The 15,432-nt window shown below is 48.9% G+C and overlaps 1 protein-coding gene across 1 annotated transcript; it reads right to left on the bottom strand.

Moving 5' to 3' along the window:
• Positions 1–774: 774 nt before the first annotated feature.
• Positions 775–8,724, bottom strand: LOC148592958 (olfactory receptor 14A16-like). Its single transcript, XM_088533007.1, has 2 exons — positions 8,431–8,724; positions 775–1,410 (listed from the first exon to the last, which is right to left on the bottom strand). The coding sequence occupies exons 1-2, from the start codon at positions 8,722–8,724 to the stop codon at positions 775–777; spliced, it is 930 nt and encodes a 309-aa protein (XP_088389133.1).
• Between the last annotated feature and the right edge of the window lie 6,708 nt (positions 8,725–15,432).

Genomic DNA, 15,432 nt, shown 5'->3' with positions numbered 1-15,432 from the left:
CTCAGCTTCCTAGTGAGTGTGGCTCTAACGCTAGTGATCATCTAGTGCTATTTCAGATGGCCAAGGAAGATGCCCACCGGGCCCTGACCAGGCATTCTAGAAAGATGTGAGTATCACATTTGCTCTATCAGAACAATAGACACTAGCCCGTGCCTGGGACAACCCTGTCTCTTCAGATGTCACCTGGTGTCACCAGGCAATTGCCTCCCACCCAACTGCCACAGGAAGGCTGCCTCTAGACTTTCCTTCAATTCACTCATGTTTTGTGTGTGGGAGCTTTGCATGGAACCATGGAAACCCGTGCTGAGACTTGGTTGTCATTTCTGTCGTATTAGAGAGATTTGAGATCACACTCTAACCATAGGCACAAGAGCTGAGATCTCCTAAACAACACTGGACCCCTGGTCTCAACACACCTGCCCTTGTCTCGCCGTGACTCTGTACCCCAGAGGTCCCTTGGTGTCAGTGCTGGAAAAGACGCTGCAGAGGGAAACTCTCCTCCCTGCACTGGGCACATCCGAGGGAGCTCAAAGAAGCGGCTCAGAGAATCCCCCCTATCTGCGAGTGAAGGGGGAAGCCTGGCTTCCTGCTTTATCATGGTGTATATTTAAGTGCTAAATGAGAGATTCCTGTGCAGACGTGAAAAAAAACAGGTATCTTTATTTTATTATTTAGTATTTTAAGATGGATGTAAAAGAGAAGTAAAAAAGAAAGAAATGGATAAAATACAGCCTTGATGCCAGATATCCTGGTGAGTGAATGAAACAGTTGTTATCATTGACCTTGTACCCACTGGATGAGTTTCCTCAGTGCCTCCTTGAGCTCCTTGTTCCTCATGCTGTAGATGAGGGGATTCAGGGCTGGAGGCACCACTGAGTACAGAATGGACACAACCATATCTAGAAGTGGGGAGGAGATGGAGGGGGGCTTCAGGTAGGCAAACAATACAGTACTGACAAACAAGGACACCACGGCCAGGTGTGGGAGGCACATGGAAAAGGCTTTGTGCTGGCCCTGCTCTGAGGGGATCCTCAGCACAGCTCTGAAGATCCGCACGTAGGAAACCACAATGAAAATGAAACACCCAAAAATTAAACAAAGACTAACCACAAGAAGCCCAACTTCCCTGAGGTAGGAGTGTGAGCAGGAGAGCTTGAGGATCTGGGGGATCTCACAGAAGAACTGCTCCACCTCATTGCCTTGGCAGAGTGGCAGGGAAAATGTGTTCCCAGTGTGCAGGAGACCATAGTGAAAGCCACTGGCCCAGGCAGCTGCTGCCATTTTGACACAAGCTCTGCTGTCCAGGAGGGTCCCATAGTGCAGGGGTCTGCAGATGGCAACATAGCGGTCATAGGCCATGATTGTAAGGAGAGAAAACTCTGCTGAAAACAAGAAGTAGTAGAAAAATACCTGGGCAGCACATTCTAAGTAGGAAATGTCCCTGGTGTTCCACAGGGAATTGTGCATGGCTTTGGGAACAGTGGTGGAGATGGAGCCCAGGTCGAGGAGGGAGAGGTTGAGGAGGAAGAAGTACATGGGGGTGTGGAGGCGGTGGTCGCAGGCTACGGCTGTGATGATGAGGCCGTTGGCCAGGAGGGCAGCCAGGTAGATGGCCAGGAAGAGCGAGAAGTGCAAGAGCTGCAGTTCCTGCGTGTCTGCAAATGGCAGGAGGAGGAACTCGCTGAGGGAGCTGCTGTTGGACATTTCACTCTCTCCAAGCTTTGTGGATTGTTTAGAAAAGAAAATATATTGAGCAGTTGTCCCAGATTTTTAAAGTTTGATATCTCCCAACTTGTTCCAGTTCTAATACACTGTCCATATTACCTCTCTTCATGGAGATCTTTGTGCAGCTCCCTTTCTTGAGTCTCAGTGTGGGATGGCTCAATGTGCTATGAGGAGCAGGGGCATCTCCCCATGGGCTCCAGAGATGTCTGTCCAGCTCTACTGTAATGGGGAGGAGACAAGAGGGGTGGTGAGCTCTGAGATTCACAATTTTTCAAGTGAAATCCCCCTGGTTTGTAGAAGGGCTTTTCAGTATCTACAGCACCACTTCTAATGAACGTGTATTGAGAGCACAATTTGGGGATTTTTAACATTTATTTTGACATGTATTTTCTTTGGGATGCCCCTCTCACCTCTGCAGAGTGTTCCTCAGTGGAAGAATTTTTCAGGGTTTCTATGGGGAATCGTGAGAAAATGGATTTATAGTCACGTTATGCAGAGTGAGGAGAGCTCCTCTGCCTATTAGCCTTGATTGCAGCTGCTGTGTGTCCAAACCTCAGTGAGGTGCATGATGATCACCCCAATCAGTTGCCCTAGAAAGAACCCAGCCCCTCCTAAGAGCAGACAAGTCCAGTTTCAAAACCTCCGATCTCCAACTTCTCTCCCTTTCTCAGGGCACCTGAGGGAGGTCTCCAAGCTCCACTTCTAGCCAAGAATATGCAGGGCTCTTTTCAGGTGCCCATATGCAGTTTCCAAACCGTTTTTTCCTACTCTCAGTCTCTGTAACAGATTCTTCAGAGGTCTCCTGGACATCACAGAGATGGCAGGAGGCAGCAATGTCCCTCCTGAAGGCACCACTACAGGCAAAATGGTCAAATGAAGATGCATTGAAGATGGACTGTGCTTAAGGGAGAGTTAGCTCAGTTCCTAAACCCATGGGCTGCATTTCCTGGAGTTGCACAGGTTAGAGGGGACTGGAGACACCTCACTCACATGCATATTCCTCTCTTCCACAGCTTGCAGGGTAGGTGTCTGAACTGCATCTGAAAACTCTGCAACCCCAGGGAGCCCAAGAGAAGAACAGGAGGGGAAACAAGGAGCAATCCTGCGATCCTTCTGCCAAGAGGAGAAAGGGAAGACAGGCAGAGGGGCGCTCAGGAACACCCTTACCTCACCTATGTGGGCATGCTACCTCACAGATGGTGACATTGCAGGCCATGCATCTGAAGCCCCTATATTGGGCAGCAGGAAATGTGCCCATAGCAGGAGGGATGTCCCTGTCCTTTGCCAGGGATCTGGCTGCAGTGGAGTGGGCTGATACCCTGGACCCCAACGCTGTCAGTGCAGAGAGGCTGCTGGGTGGCAGAGGAGACGTGGCAGGGCTTGCTCAGAGGAAGGTGTCTGCATTGGAAGGACTGAGCATGACTTCCCCAAATCCATCCTCCCATCATGGTGGGCACTTCCTTCTCCTTCCCTGGCCATCTCTGCTGCCCACAGCAGTCCCTGATGGCACCTTACTCTGTCCCAACAATTTTTGTCAGTCTGTGCTCACAGAGACATCACTTTTGTGTGCTCAGTTCTGCCCTACACAAGCCTCTGGGGACAGGGCACTGTCCAGGGGCATCGCTGTGCAGGCACTTTATGGAGCAACTGAAATAAATTGCACAAAGGCGATGCTGATGCTATCTGCAGACTAAGGTGGGTTGAAGAGGCTCTATAAACTTTCTCACAATAGGTCCATTGATCTCTGAGAGGGAAGACTTGAGTCCCACTTCCTTGACAAAACAGAATACACTCCTCTTTTCTGCCTGCAGCAGTTAGGGAGATAACTGAAAGTGCAGACAGGAAGAGGAAAGTTCCTGCCCTTGGAAGTAGCCCTTCTCTCGATCTTCCTGTTGTAAAGACTCTTGGGACATGTCCTGTACATGAACAAGGTGAGCAGACTTGACCGAGGCAGCACAGTGTCAACAGGAAGATGATCCTTGCAGGTTGGGAGCCAGCCCTGCCAGAGCTTCTCTGTGCAGCACTGACCTTGCAGGCAGCAGAGTCACTGCCCAGGGTGCTCCCTCGGGTGCAGGGATGCTGCTCTGATTCAGAAACCTGGAGAGACCTGTGTGCACACCCAGCACTTGACACCCCTGCAGCGATACCTGGAAGAAAGGAGCAGCGTGCCCTGCCCCATGAAGGTGCATCAGGGAATCCCTGAGCTGGATCAGCTCCTTCTCCTGCCATGCCCTGGATAGTCCAGGAGAGACAAGTCCTATCTGTCATGGGGTGGGATGGGTTCAGAAGATCCCTCCAGGAACCTCAGCAGCATTGCCCTGCAGCCAGAGACTTACCACGCAAGGGGTTGTGAAGATTTCTTCCTTCAGTGAGCTCTGCTCTGTGCTCCCGCTCCACACTGCCGTTCCCCTCTCGCTGCCTTCTCTCCTCTGCTGTCCGCAGCAGCAGGCAGTGCCCGCAGCCCTGCTGCTCTTGGCACAGGAGCTGCTCCTGCACTCGGCTGTCTCTGGGCAGTGCTGCCAGGCTGCCACGAGCTGCCTCCGTCCCAGGAGCCTGGCCCCGCTCAGGAGCAGAGGAACAGCTGAACTCACCAATTTCTCTGTCCCTTGTGCCCCCTCCTCCTGGGAAATGTTCACTGGAGTCAACTAAAATAATCCCTGATTCTCCCTCTCTAAACACTAGGAAAGACTGGTGTCAGCACTGTAGTTTGTTTCATCAGAGCATGGTTACTTGGAAGAGCTGAAAATGTCCCACTCAGGAAGCCCCTCTTCCCAACTCTTAGCTAGGCAAGATAAATGAATACAAGAATAGAGCTCACTTTCCCAGTGTTCAGGTTTTGGTTGATGTCACCCAGTTTGGGATTCTCAGGCTGGTTTAGAAGACCCTGGGCTGCCATGGTATTCTGTGGTGAGCTCCACAGATACGCACAGCAGGTGGGATTCCCCTTGCCCAAGCTGAAGTGAGCACAGCGGGGATGCCTGGATGGGAGGTCTTGCTCTATGCTCCCAATCACTGGTCGTTCAGGGTGGGTGTCAGCTGCACACACACAAACCCTTGGTGACACTGGAAGGGTCAGAGGTGGTTGAAGGCATGTGCCAGCATCTGATTGCTATGATCACCATACCTACTTTCTTCTAGAGCATGTGTTGGGACCGGGTAGGGAATTGCTTTGGTCTCCCAAAATGTTATCAGATGCCCACTGCTACCAGAGCTCTACTCACTAGGAAGCTGAGACACGAGAAGATGGTGGCATTGAAATAGTTCATCTCATTCTGTTCAGGCACTTGTCCCTTTCAAATGGTTTTGGGCACTCAGGTTTCTCAACAGTGCCCACATTTCTGAATCCCACCACTGTCCTTCAGCCAAGTCCTAACAGTCTGCAGCCAAGCTTATTTCATAAATGAGAAAGGCACATCACACCAAGGTCTCCGCACCCTTAAAACATTCTAGCTCTCCCTCTCTTGAAACTCTTCACACCCCTAGATGGCATGAACGGGACTTGGGCCAATGATGACCTCAGGCTGTGAACTGAGGCCAAGGGACTTCTTTTCTGGCATCTTGTCCTTCCTGGAGATTGGTTCACCTCTGTCACAGGTCCCAAGGTAAAGCCCGCTCCTGCCATTCTTTCTGCACAGCCCAGCTCTGTTTCTCCCGAGGCCTCCCCTCCTCCTGGCCTGGGTGAGAATGACGGTGCTGGGGCTGGGGCTGGAGGAGAAATACTCAACTTTGATAATGCTCAGCAGAGGCCACCAACAAAGGGAGATTGTAACACCCAGATCTCTGAGGAAGAAAGGAAAGCACATAGCAGTTACATGTTATCCAAACAAACAAAGAAGATGGAGAAACAAGAACTGCTGTTCAAGCTGCCTTGCTGCCAGCCTAACTACAAAATGCTGTCTAAGGATGTTTGAAGGCCGAAGTCACTGTGAGAATGAGAAGGATAAGGAAAGCGGGACCACCACACTGAGGAATGAGACCCCCTTCTGGAATGTGCGCAGTCTTAGAAGGATTCTATAACAGGAAGGTGGAGATTTCCCCGCTCCGGGCAGCCTCCTGGCATGTACTGGCCTTACGTGACAGGACACCCTGGGAATAAAACATGAGGGCAGACTCCAGTGGGATGGAGACTCCCAACATCGAGGTGAACATTGTCCTGAGCAGATCCCTGGAGTGCAGGTTGTCCTCTCCACAGCTCTGCCCTCCCCAGGCCTTGCAGAGGCTGCCCCTCGTCAGGCGCTCCATAGCAGACACCCACCACGAGGCCACCCCCGTCCTCGCCCCTGTGCTCTCGATTGCCTCTTGGTTCACCCCAAGGCAGAGCTCCCTACATCCCACTGCTCCCTCCCTGCCCTTCTCTTTCCCACATCACCCCATGGCCATTCCTTGCCATCCCAGGCCATCACTTCCTCACTCTTTTTGGAGTCATTCTCCTGACTTAGTTGCTCACACTTTGAGGCTCTCCTCACCAGTGTGGGTTTTACAATCCATTAGCTCCATGTGGCGCCAACCCCCAATTGGCCACCAGGAAGAGACAAAACACTCGGGACTCTTGTGCTAAGATTCCCGACATGGGCTTGTTTCTGTCCACACTCATTTACCACCCCCGACCTTCCTGCCCTGTGGGTGCAGCCTTGAGTGGAAAGATTGGAGAAGGGAGTTAATACCATTTATTAGTTGCAATTAATATGTAACCTATTGACTTTTATTTAAGAAAAAGGAGGGAGACAGCAATGAGCAGCAGAGGGAAGAGAAAACCATTATGTAGGGAAATGTTTGCAACCTGGTTCAAACACAGGGAGTAAATCATTTCCTTCCAGGACTTGAACACTGACAATCACTTAAAAAGTGAAGCAGTTCTGACCTCTTGGGGAAAAAAAAGGGAGGGGGGCAGGGAAGGGGAAAGAAATATATTTTAAATGCAAATCCATTCCCATCAAAATAAATTCTAATTCAGCACATCCTAGATAGACTCAAGGTAGTAAAAAGCACAAAGGGCAGCACCTGGGTCTCCTGTGTGCCCTGCAGGACTGTGCCCCATCCTGAGCAATAGAAACAGAGAAAAGTGACTAAGCCCATGGGGACAACCTGACCTCCCTTTGCACATTTGGGTTTAAACCATTTTCGCACTAAATAGTAATAATTTATGAGATGCTTTGTGGCTTAAAGGTAAATATGGTGCAAAGATCTACAGAAGAGCTGGTGAGGAGCCCACGAGCAGCACAGCACATGGCAGGAGCCCAGCGTCCCCCTGACCCAACTGCCACCAGGGCCAGGCAGACACATCCCATTTGTCAGCAACATCTGGCTGCTTCCTGGGCAGCGGCTCCCCCATCCTGGCACAGCTGGGAGAAGGAAGTTGTTCAGATAGATAAAAGGGGCCCTTGGGTTGCACAGGGGAGTCCCGCTTGGGTGCCCAGCCCCTGTGTGCAGCATCCTCCTGCAGAGATCCCCGCACACCTCCCTGGGCTCCCCATGGCTCCTGCAGGGCAAGTCTGCTATTAAATCTACCCTGTTTAACCCTGCACGAGCTCTGGGTCTCTTTCCGCCAGTATCCAACTGCTCTTGTCTGCCTTGTGATCACTGATACAAACACCCACACTGTGTTTTTTTATGACACTGTTTTAACAAATCCTTGCTCCATTTAATTCCCACTACATAACTCACTGCTGTTCTAAGGACCCTGGAAGCTGGAAGCACAAAGATGGCTGCACTCACCCATATAGGTTTTTTTCTCTAAGAGGATAGACAACACATTTCTTTAGTCCTTAAACTTTAAGGACTACTGTGTTTTCTATCAAACCAGACTATGGTTCTCTATTGAAGGTGGCATAAACAACTCTCCCCTGTACTCACAGGGTCCCCACTGTGGGCATCTGTCACCAGCCATATCAAACATGAGACAGTCCCAGGCAGAGGCTGCTTTGACCATTCAGCACCAGGAGAAAAACTGGGCAACCACAAATAAGAGCTGAATCCAGATCTCATTCCCTAAGACATCACCCCAGGATCTCATTGCTGTCAGCCCATGGAGAGTCCTGGAATGAATGAAGGGGGAGAAGCTGTTTATTGCTGCTTAACAAGTAGCTATTGGAATAGTTTCTTCAGTGCCTGCTTGAGCTCCTTGTTCCTCAGGCTATAGATGAGAGGGTTCAGTGCTGGAGGCACCACTGAGTATAAAATGGCCAGCACCAGATGCAGAGCTGGGGAGGAGATGGAGGGGGGCTTCAAGTAGGCAAACGTGCCAGTGCTGATGAACAAGGAGACCACGACCAGGTGCGGGATGCACATGGAAAAGGCTTTGTGCCGGCCCTGCTTGGAGGGGATCCTCAGCACAGCTCTGAAGATCTGCACGTAGGACACCACAATGAAAACAAAACACCCCAAAACTAAACAAATGGCAAGAATAATAACCCCAATGTCTCTGAGGGAGGCATCTGCGCAGGAGAGCTTGAGGATGTGGGGGATCTCACAGAAGAACTGCTCCACCACATTGCCTTGGCAGAGAGGAATGGAAAATGTATTAGCAGTGTGCAGGAGAGCACAGAGAAAATTAGATGCCCAGACAGCGGCTGTCATTTTGACACAAGCTCTGTTGTCCATGAGGATTCCATAGTGCAGGGGTCTGCAGATGGCAACATAGCGGTCATAGGCCATGACTGTGAGAAGGGAAAACTCCGCTGAAATGAAAAAGTTAAAAGTTAAGACCTGTGCAGCACATCCCAAGTAGGAAATGGCCCTTGTGTCCCAGAAGGAATTGGCCATGGATTTGGGGACAGTGGTGGAGATGGAGCCAAGGTCAAGGAGAGAGAGGTTGAGGAGGAAGAAGTACATGGGGGTGTGGAGGTGGTGGTCGCAGGCTACGGCTGTGATGATGAGGCCGTTGGCCAGGAGGGCACCCAGGTAGATGGCCAGGAAGAGCGAGAAGTGCAAGAGCTGCAGCTCCCGCGTGTCTGCAAATGGCAGGAGGAGGAACTCGTTGAGGGAGCTGCTGTTGGACATTAGCTCCCTGCAGTTATGTGGACCTGTCTAAGGAACAGAAAACAATGAAAAGTTAGGAGGGACTTTACAAGAAATAAAATTGCAGTGTCATTTCTTTTATGACACTGCCCACCACTGCCTCTCTCTAGTAAGAGTGTGTTAGTGCAGTTCCTTTGCTTGAGCTCCATTTTGCACTGGTTGAGTGTGCCGTAAGGAGCAGAGACCTCAACTCGTGAACCGTCTGTGCTGGACAGTAGTGAGAAGTGGGGAACGGAGGCCACACTTTTGCGTGTTTTACCTTTTCTGGCAGGTGAGATCCATTCAAGATGTAGATGAGCTTTTCAGCATCTTTACTCCCAAGGGTAAGCAAAGAGGTTTGAGGAACAGTAATTTTTAGTTTCTTTGAGATGTCCTTGTCACTCCTCGGGAGTGTTCCCCAAAGGACAAATCCTTCACATTTCAACTCTGAGTCCTTAGAGGAATGCATCCACAGTCACTTATGTGCAGAGTCGGGACATCTCGTTTGTCTGTTATGTTTCGTTCCCAGATGTCCTGTGCAACGGTCTCCTTGAGCTAGAGTGTCATCATGCTCATATGGTGCCCTGAAAGGAGACAGGCCGTGCTGATAGCAGAGCAGTGCAGTTTCTAAGTGCCCATCTCCACCTTTCTCACCCTGTCGCCATACAGCTAAGGGAGGGCTCCACACTCCTGGCCAAAGACACACAGGGCCCATTTCATCTGCTCCTGGACAGCCTCCCACCACCACCTCCATACCCTCAGCATCTCTGCAGCTTCCTCACGGGTCGCTCAGATATCACAGAACGGCCATGAGACAGCAGAGCCTTTCTGGAGGGAAGGGGGCAGCCTGGCGGGACACCACAGGGCAAGAGCCAAAGGACTGGCAACACTGAAGATGGGCTCTCCTTAAGGGAGAGTCAGCTCAATTCCCAGACCCAGGGACTGCTTTTCCTGTAGCTCTACAGGGTAGACTTGGGAAGAACCTCATTCCCATTCAGATCCCTCTCTTCCACACCTTGCAGCATCAATGTCTGAAGTGCAGCTGAAAACACTCAACCACGGAAAGCTGAGAGCAAGAACAGGAGCAGCATGGACAGGAGAAGAATTAAGGAGCAAGACCTTCAATGTGCTGCGTGGAGGAAGGGAGAGGGACAGGGAGGCATTCTGGAAAACCTTCACCTTACCAGATGAGTACGTCACCTCACAGAGGGGACACCTTAGTCCCTTGGTGGGGAGGCTGGAGATGGTCCCGTGGCAGGAGAGATCTCCCAGGTCTGGCTGCAGAGGAGGAGGCTCCTGTCCTGCACTTCCTGTCCGTTCCCTGCCCATCTCTGCTGCCTGCAGCTGTCCCTGCCGGCAGCCCTTCCTCTGTCCCTGGGTCTTGTCCCTGCTCACAGATCCCCTATGACCCTATCTGTGCTCAGCTCTGCCCTGCACAAACCTCTGGGCAATGTCCAAGGGAAGCTCTACAGTTGCAGGTCCTAAGAAGGAGGTTACAGAAAGTCCTAGCAGGCCAGAAAGATGATATTGATGCTGCCTCTAGACTAAGGGGGGATGAAGCAGCTTGCTGAGATTTCTCACACACCTATTAATCTTTCAGAGTGAAGGTTTAGGACTCCCATTTCTTTGTCAAAACAGAAAACTCGTTCCTTCATTCTCCTTGCCATAATAAGCGGACTGAAAGAGCAGAGACATGAAGGAAAGCTCCTTCCCTCCCAAATAGCGCTTCTCTTGATCTTCTCCTGTAAAGGACCCCTCGCACATGCCCTGTGTATGAGCTGGAGCTGTGAGCAGACTTCACTCTGCAGCAGCCTCTTAGCAGCAGAATGAACCTGCCCTGACGGGTGTCTGTCTCCCCACGCAGCGCTTCCCCGCAGCGCTGTGGGGAGCACCCTGGGCAGTGCTGCCCCTCGCAGGCTGCAGAGTCACTGTCCCGGGCACACAGCACCCTGGGCCTGGGGGATGCTGCTCTCAATCACAGCCCGTGCAGAGCTGGGTGCAGAGCGCATCTTCACACCCCTGTGTCTTCCCTGCGAGAAGGGAGCAGTGTAGGGTGCATTAGCAGGGAAGGTAGGGGTTAAATAGCTAATGTAGAATAAGCTGAGTCTTAGAGCACAAGGACCCATGATAACTGGCAGAGTCCGGATGTCTTGCTCATGGCAGGGGCAGAACCCTTGATAGATGGCAGGGTCAGGATGCCCTGCTCATGGCAAGGTCTGGACCCTTGATAGGTGGCGGGGTTAGGGTGCCCTGCCCTCAATCAGGATGATAGGGGGGCTGCTTATCCAGATGTTTTAATTCAGCAAAATAGATAACATTAACAAGAATGCAAAACAGGAAAACGGGAGGGGGAACACTCTTGGGTAAGAACGGTATAAAAGAGGGACGCTCGAAGTGGTCGGGGTCCGTGGTGTGACCCCTGCGTGGGAAAGCCCGGACCCCAGCTAGCTGGTAATACTTATTATCTTTCTTCTATTAATAAAAGACAATATATCTTTATATATCTATATATAGGCAGCGTCTTCCAAATACTCTTGGGTGCAAATAGCAAATGGAGGCTTTTGTAGCAACGATGACCTTGTTGCATTGCAGCAATGGTCAGAAGCATAGAAATGTGCTGTGAAATAGATACAGCTTTACCAGTATGAACATCTACAGATACTAGCAGATACTGTTAAATCTCTTTGCTTTGGAGTCTGTTTATATAATAATACTACAATACAGCTGGTTGTTTTTAAGTGCAGATTTTAAAAAGGCTGCAAGGTATTCACATGGATCAGCAAGGTTCAAGGTGGTTGTCGTATAGAAGTTGAACACAAGTTGTAAATGATTCAGATGATGAAAAAACAGATTCCTGTGCGTGTTATGCATTTCACATTTTTGAGGGATCCTCCTCTTTTAAGTGTCGGTGTTTTTCATTGGACAATTCAGTGCGATTCGCCACCTAACCCAGTAACATCTATCCCAGAGAACTTGGCCTTTGGGGCTCAGTACTAGCAAGTGCTATGCTGGAAGGTGAGGAATGTGATCTGACATTTCTAGAAAGCTAAGGTTTAACCTTATGTGTTAGTTTTTAAGGGCTGTATATAAGGGTTTTGTCTCTTGCTTAGTCCCTGCCTTGCTTTGTCTATTTGGAAACACAGATGAGAATATGAAGGCAAAAGTAAGATTGTTTGGAATAATTTAGCTCTCTCCCTATACTATGTTTCCTGTGTCTCTAACATTTAGTTTGGGTTTTTATTTTAAGTAGTTGGTGCTCAAGAATGGCATTTATAGTACTGTGCAGCAAAATATTACTGTGACTTGGCTTAGTAGTAATTGTGGAACCGACGCAATGTCTCAGTGCCTCCTAACTGGAGTATTTTCGGTATATTTGTGCAATATTTGCTTGCAAGTTCTTGCAGGATTTTCTTAAGAGCATTTCTAATTCCCATGAAGTGTAGCAACTTAAAAAAAAGTTGAATAAACCAGCAGAAGTGTTGAAAGACACAAAAACAAAGGAGTTTTTCATGTCAGTTTTTGCAAGCTTCAAACCTTTAGACCTTTAGCCACAACTAACTCAATTGCTTTTGAACACAGTCTGAAATTAAAATGCAGTGTGTGATCTGAGCCCAAACTAAATGCTGTGGAAAGGCAACATCCGTCTTCCTTGTCAACTCCAGGTAGCAGAAAGCACAAATGAAAGGTAATGCTCTGTCGCTTGACCGATGGGCTCTGTGAAAGCCTGAGCGATGGAGCTGTCCACCTTCCAGCTTCATTGCAAGCAGGAAGGGGCTTGTTAAATCCCTGGAGCAGGAGGATTTAATGGACTTTAGCAGCAGCTTTGTGGCCCGCAAATGACCACTGCGGGTTTTAACCACAGAGCTGAAAAAGCAAATATTTGATGCTCGCAAGCAGAGGCTCCGTCTTTATCTCCTCAACATGTATGTGTTTCTAGCATTGGATGTTTCAAAGACCTTAATTCTTAATAGAAGCGCCCCTCCCTGCTGTAAGTTTTCGTGCTTTGGCGCTGTTTTTGCCCGAGAGCGGGTGAGCGGTGTGCCCAGCGGATCGGTGTTTTAGGGTTTTACTCCATATTTGAGCGTTTTTTTATTTATTTTCCCGCGCTCGGGGCGGGCGGCCCTCAGGGGGCGCCGTTGGCGAGCGGCGGCCGTTGGGCCCGGCTCGCAGGGCGGGGCCCGTCACCACGGCAACCGCTGTGGCGTCAGGAAGTCTGTGTTGCGCCTGCGTCGCTCGGCTCGGACGCGCCTGCGCGCACCGCCCGAGCAGCGGCAAGCGCGGGCCGTTGGCGCGCGGTGCATGCGCTTCGCTGCGGTCCTTCCCGGTGTTGTGGCGGGGTGCGAGGAGCGGAGGGAGCCGCGGCTGCGGCGGAGAGGTCAGCGGCGGGCCGGGGGCGGCGAGGACCGGGCGGGAGCGGCGGCACCGGCGCCCCCGATCTCCTCCGCGGGCCGCGGCTCTGTGCTTAATTCTCAGTTGTATTTTTCATTTTGAAACACCCGCTGCATAGATTCCTGATTTGTATGTTACTGTGTTTGCATACAAGCCATGAAAATTTGCACTGAGCAACCGTTACTTTTTATTTTTATGATTACTTCCCCTTTATCCTTCCATAGGAGGTATAATGTGAAGTTTTTCTGTTTTCAATAAGATGCTCTGTAAAATAGGAGGTTAGTTTCTATAACACTTAAAAAACAGGGGCAGTTTTTGTCATGTAAGTACCGATTTAAAATTAATTTCTGCAACGTGATAAAAATTTTACTAGATATAAAATGTTTTGCCTTATGTACGAGGTACTAGTGAGGGGGGTTGCTTTAAAGGAAACATGAACATGATGCACTGACGGGTTATGAGGGAACATAAGTGGGTAGTGTCTGGTAGACAATGATGCTGGTCATTGCTAAGGTTGCTTCTTAAAGTCTGTTTTTTTTTTTTTTTTTTTTTAGCCGTTATTTTTTGCTTGTTAATTTGTCATTGCTTGTATTTCCCTATCTGTTTCAGTTACCCTTGTCTGGCATAGGAAGACTGACAGAGACTAGAGCAGAAAGGTTAGTACCTGATTTGGAATTTGTCTTCTACACTTATATTTGTGCTCTGCTCACTGAGTAACTCCTGTTCTCTCTCCTCGGTATTATATATTATATTGGCACTTCCACAAAGCCAGAGAACCTGCACTGTGCAGCTCTTGCATTATGTCTCAGTAGGAGAGAGTGTGCCATAGAGTTGTGGTTCTGGGTTCAAGCAAGTTATTAGGAAACAAGATGGAAAAAGAAAGGGCAGACTATTCATGGTATCATGAGTCCCAACTTTCTGCTCAAAATAGGGTCAGCTCTCGAATTGCGTTGTGTTGTTCAGGACTTTATCTAGCCTGATCTATTCTGACTTCCAAAGAGCTGCGTTGGGGGGGTTTGTTGTTTGTTTGTTTGTTTGTTTTCTGCAGGAGCAGTGCTGTTCACTGCTGGGAGCAGTGCTGGGCTGAGCAGATCCTGAGTAATATTTGAATTCACACACATATTTAAGTACACAGGTACTTGTGGAAGTGGCTAAACTTAGCACCATTAGAGCATGTGCTGTCACCTTCTCCCACCCTCTGAAGCTTGGAACTTGAGCAAAAAGAGGAATTAGTAAAAATACACTAAAATCTAACCCTTTCCTCCCAATTTCTAGGTTCCATCTTCAAGAACCATCTAGGTTCTTGCTGCTCTGTGCTATTTTGACTATATACATCAAAAGGTTCAGTTGGGCTGTAGACCGAACATCTAAGTGGATAGGTAAGTGCTGCTGTTTATTTTATTTGACCAGCTTGTGTGATTTGTAGAGTCCTAAAATCTTACAAAATTAATCAAATTCTATATTGAAATAAATAATTTTGCAAGACCGTTACTTGACAAGCTCTACAAGATGGTGCCAAAGGGGCTTTAAGGTACATCAATAACAGCATGATCAGATGTATTTAGAGGATCCTGGTCTGTGCCTACGCCTCACTACACGTCTGTAGATGGAGGAGTAAGATAGATTAATCCTTAGGTTTGCATTGCTTATACATCTCACGTGATCTGCCTGGGGCATTCAGTATTAATTGCAAACAAAAGTTTAACATCAGGAAGTCACCGTAAATAATATGACATGTGTACGCATATGTCTGTGAGAGTTATTTAAAGCCATGGAGGATGTGAGATTCTCTGTGTGCCTCCTCCTCCTTAGGAAAAAAAAAAAAGGTCAATTTGTAGTGATAACTACTCCAAGATTCTGTCTGAAAAAAATAAATTTATGAACTGGTTACAGAAAATGTCAATTTCTCTCTCAGGAAATGATCCAAGACTTACAGCAAAGTCCTCTGCAGGTTTGGGAGGTTGAATTTAAAATAGATAAATCCATTAACATCTGTAATTGCTTATAGGAAAGGCTGACCTGTGAAAATGTGTAACCAGCATTCCTTAGCCTTGCATGGCTGCAGCCAAGCCATTTGAGAAAACAATCCTGCTTGTGTTCTTCCTGCATTTTGAGTCTTTTGGTGCCCAGAGCTTTATTGGAGAAACTGAACCACAGCTGCTGCCATTCCAAATGAAACACTCTGTTTAAGTTTTGAAAGAAATGGATTTGGGAGTCAATATAAAAGCTCCATTAAAATAGCCAGAACCGTAGTGAACATAGGGCTAGGAAGAAGAGGACAATCAAAATGTCTAAGAATAGAAATCTAGTTCTAGTGTTGCT

The sequence above is a fragment of the Tinamus guttatus genome, unplaced genomic scaffold, assembly GCF_059628265.1.
Source record: "Tinamus guttatus ecotype Peru unplaced genomic scaffold, ASM5962826v1 Tinamus_guttatus_pri_ptg000474l, whole genome shotgun sequence".
NCBI lineage: Eukaryota > Metazoa > Chordata > Aves > Tinamiformes > Tinamidae > Tinamus > Tinamus guttatus.
This window is presented reverse-complemented; position numbering and strand designations above follow the sequence as displayed.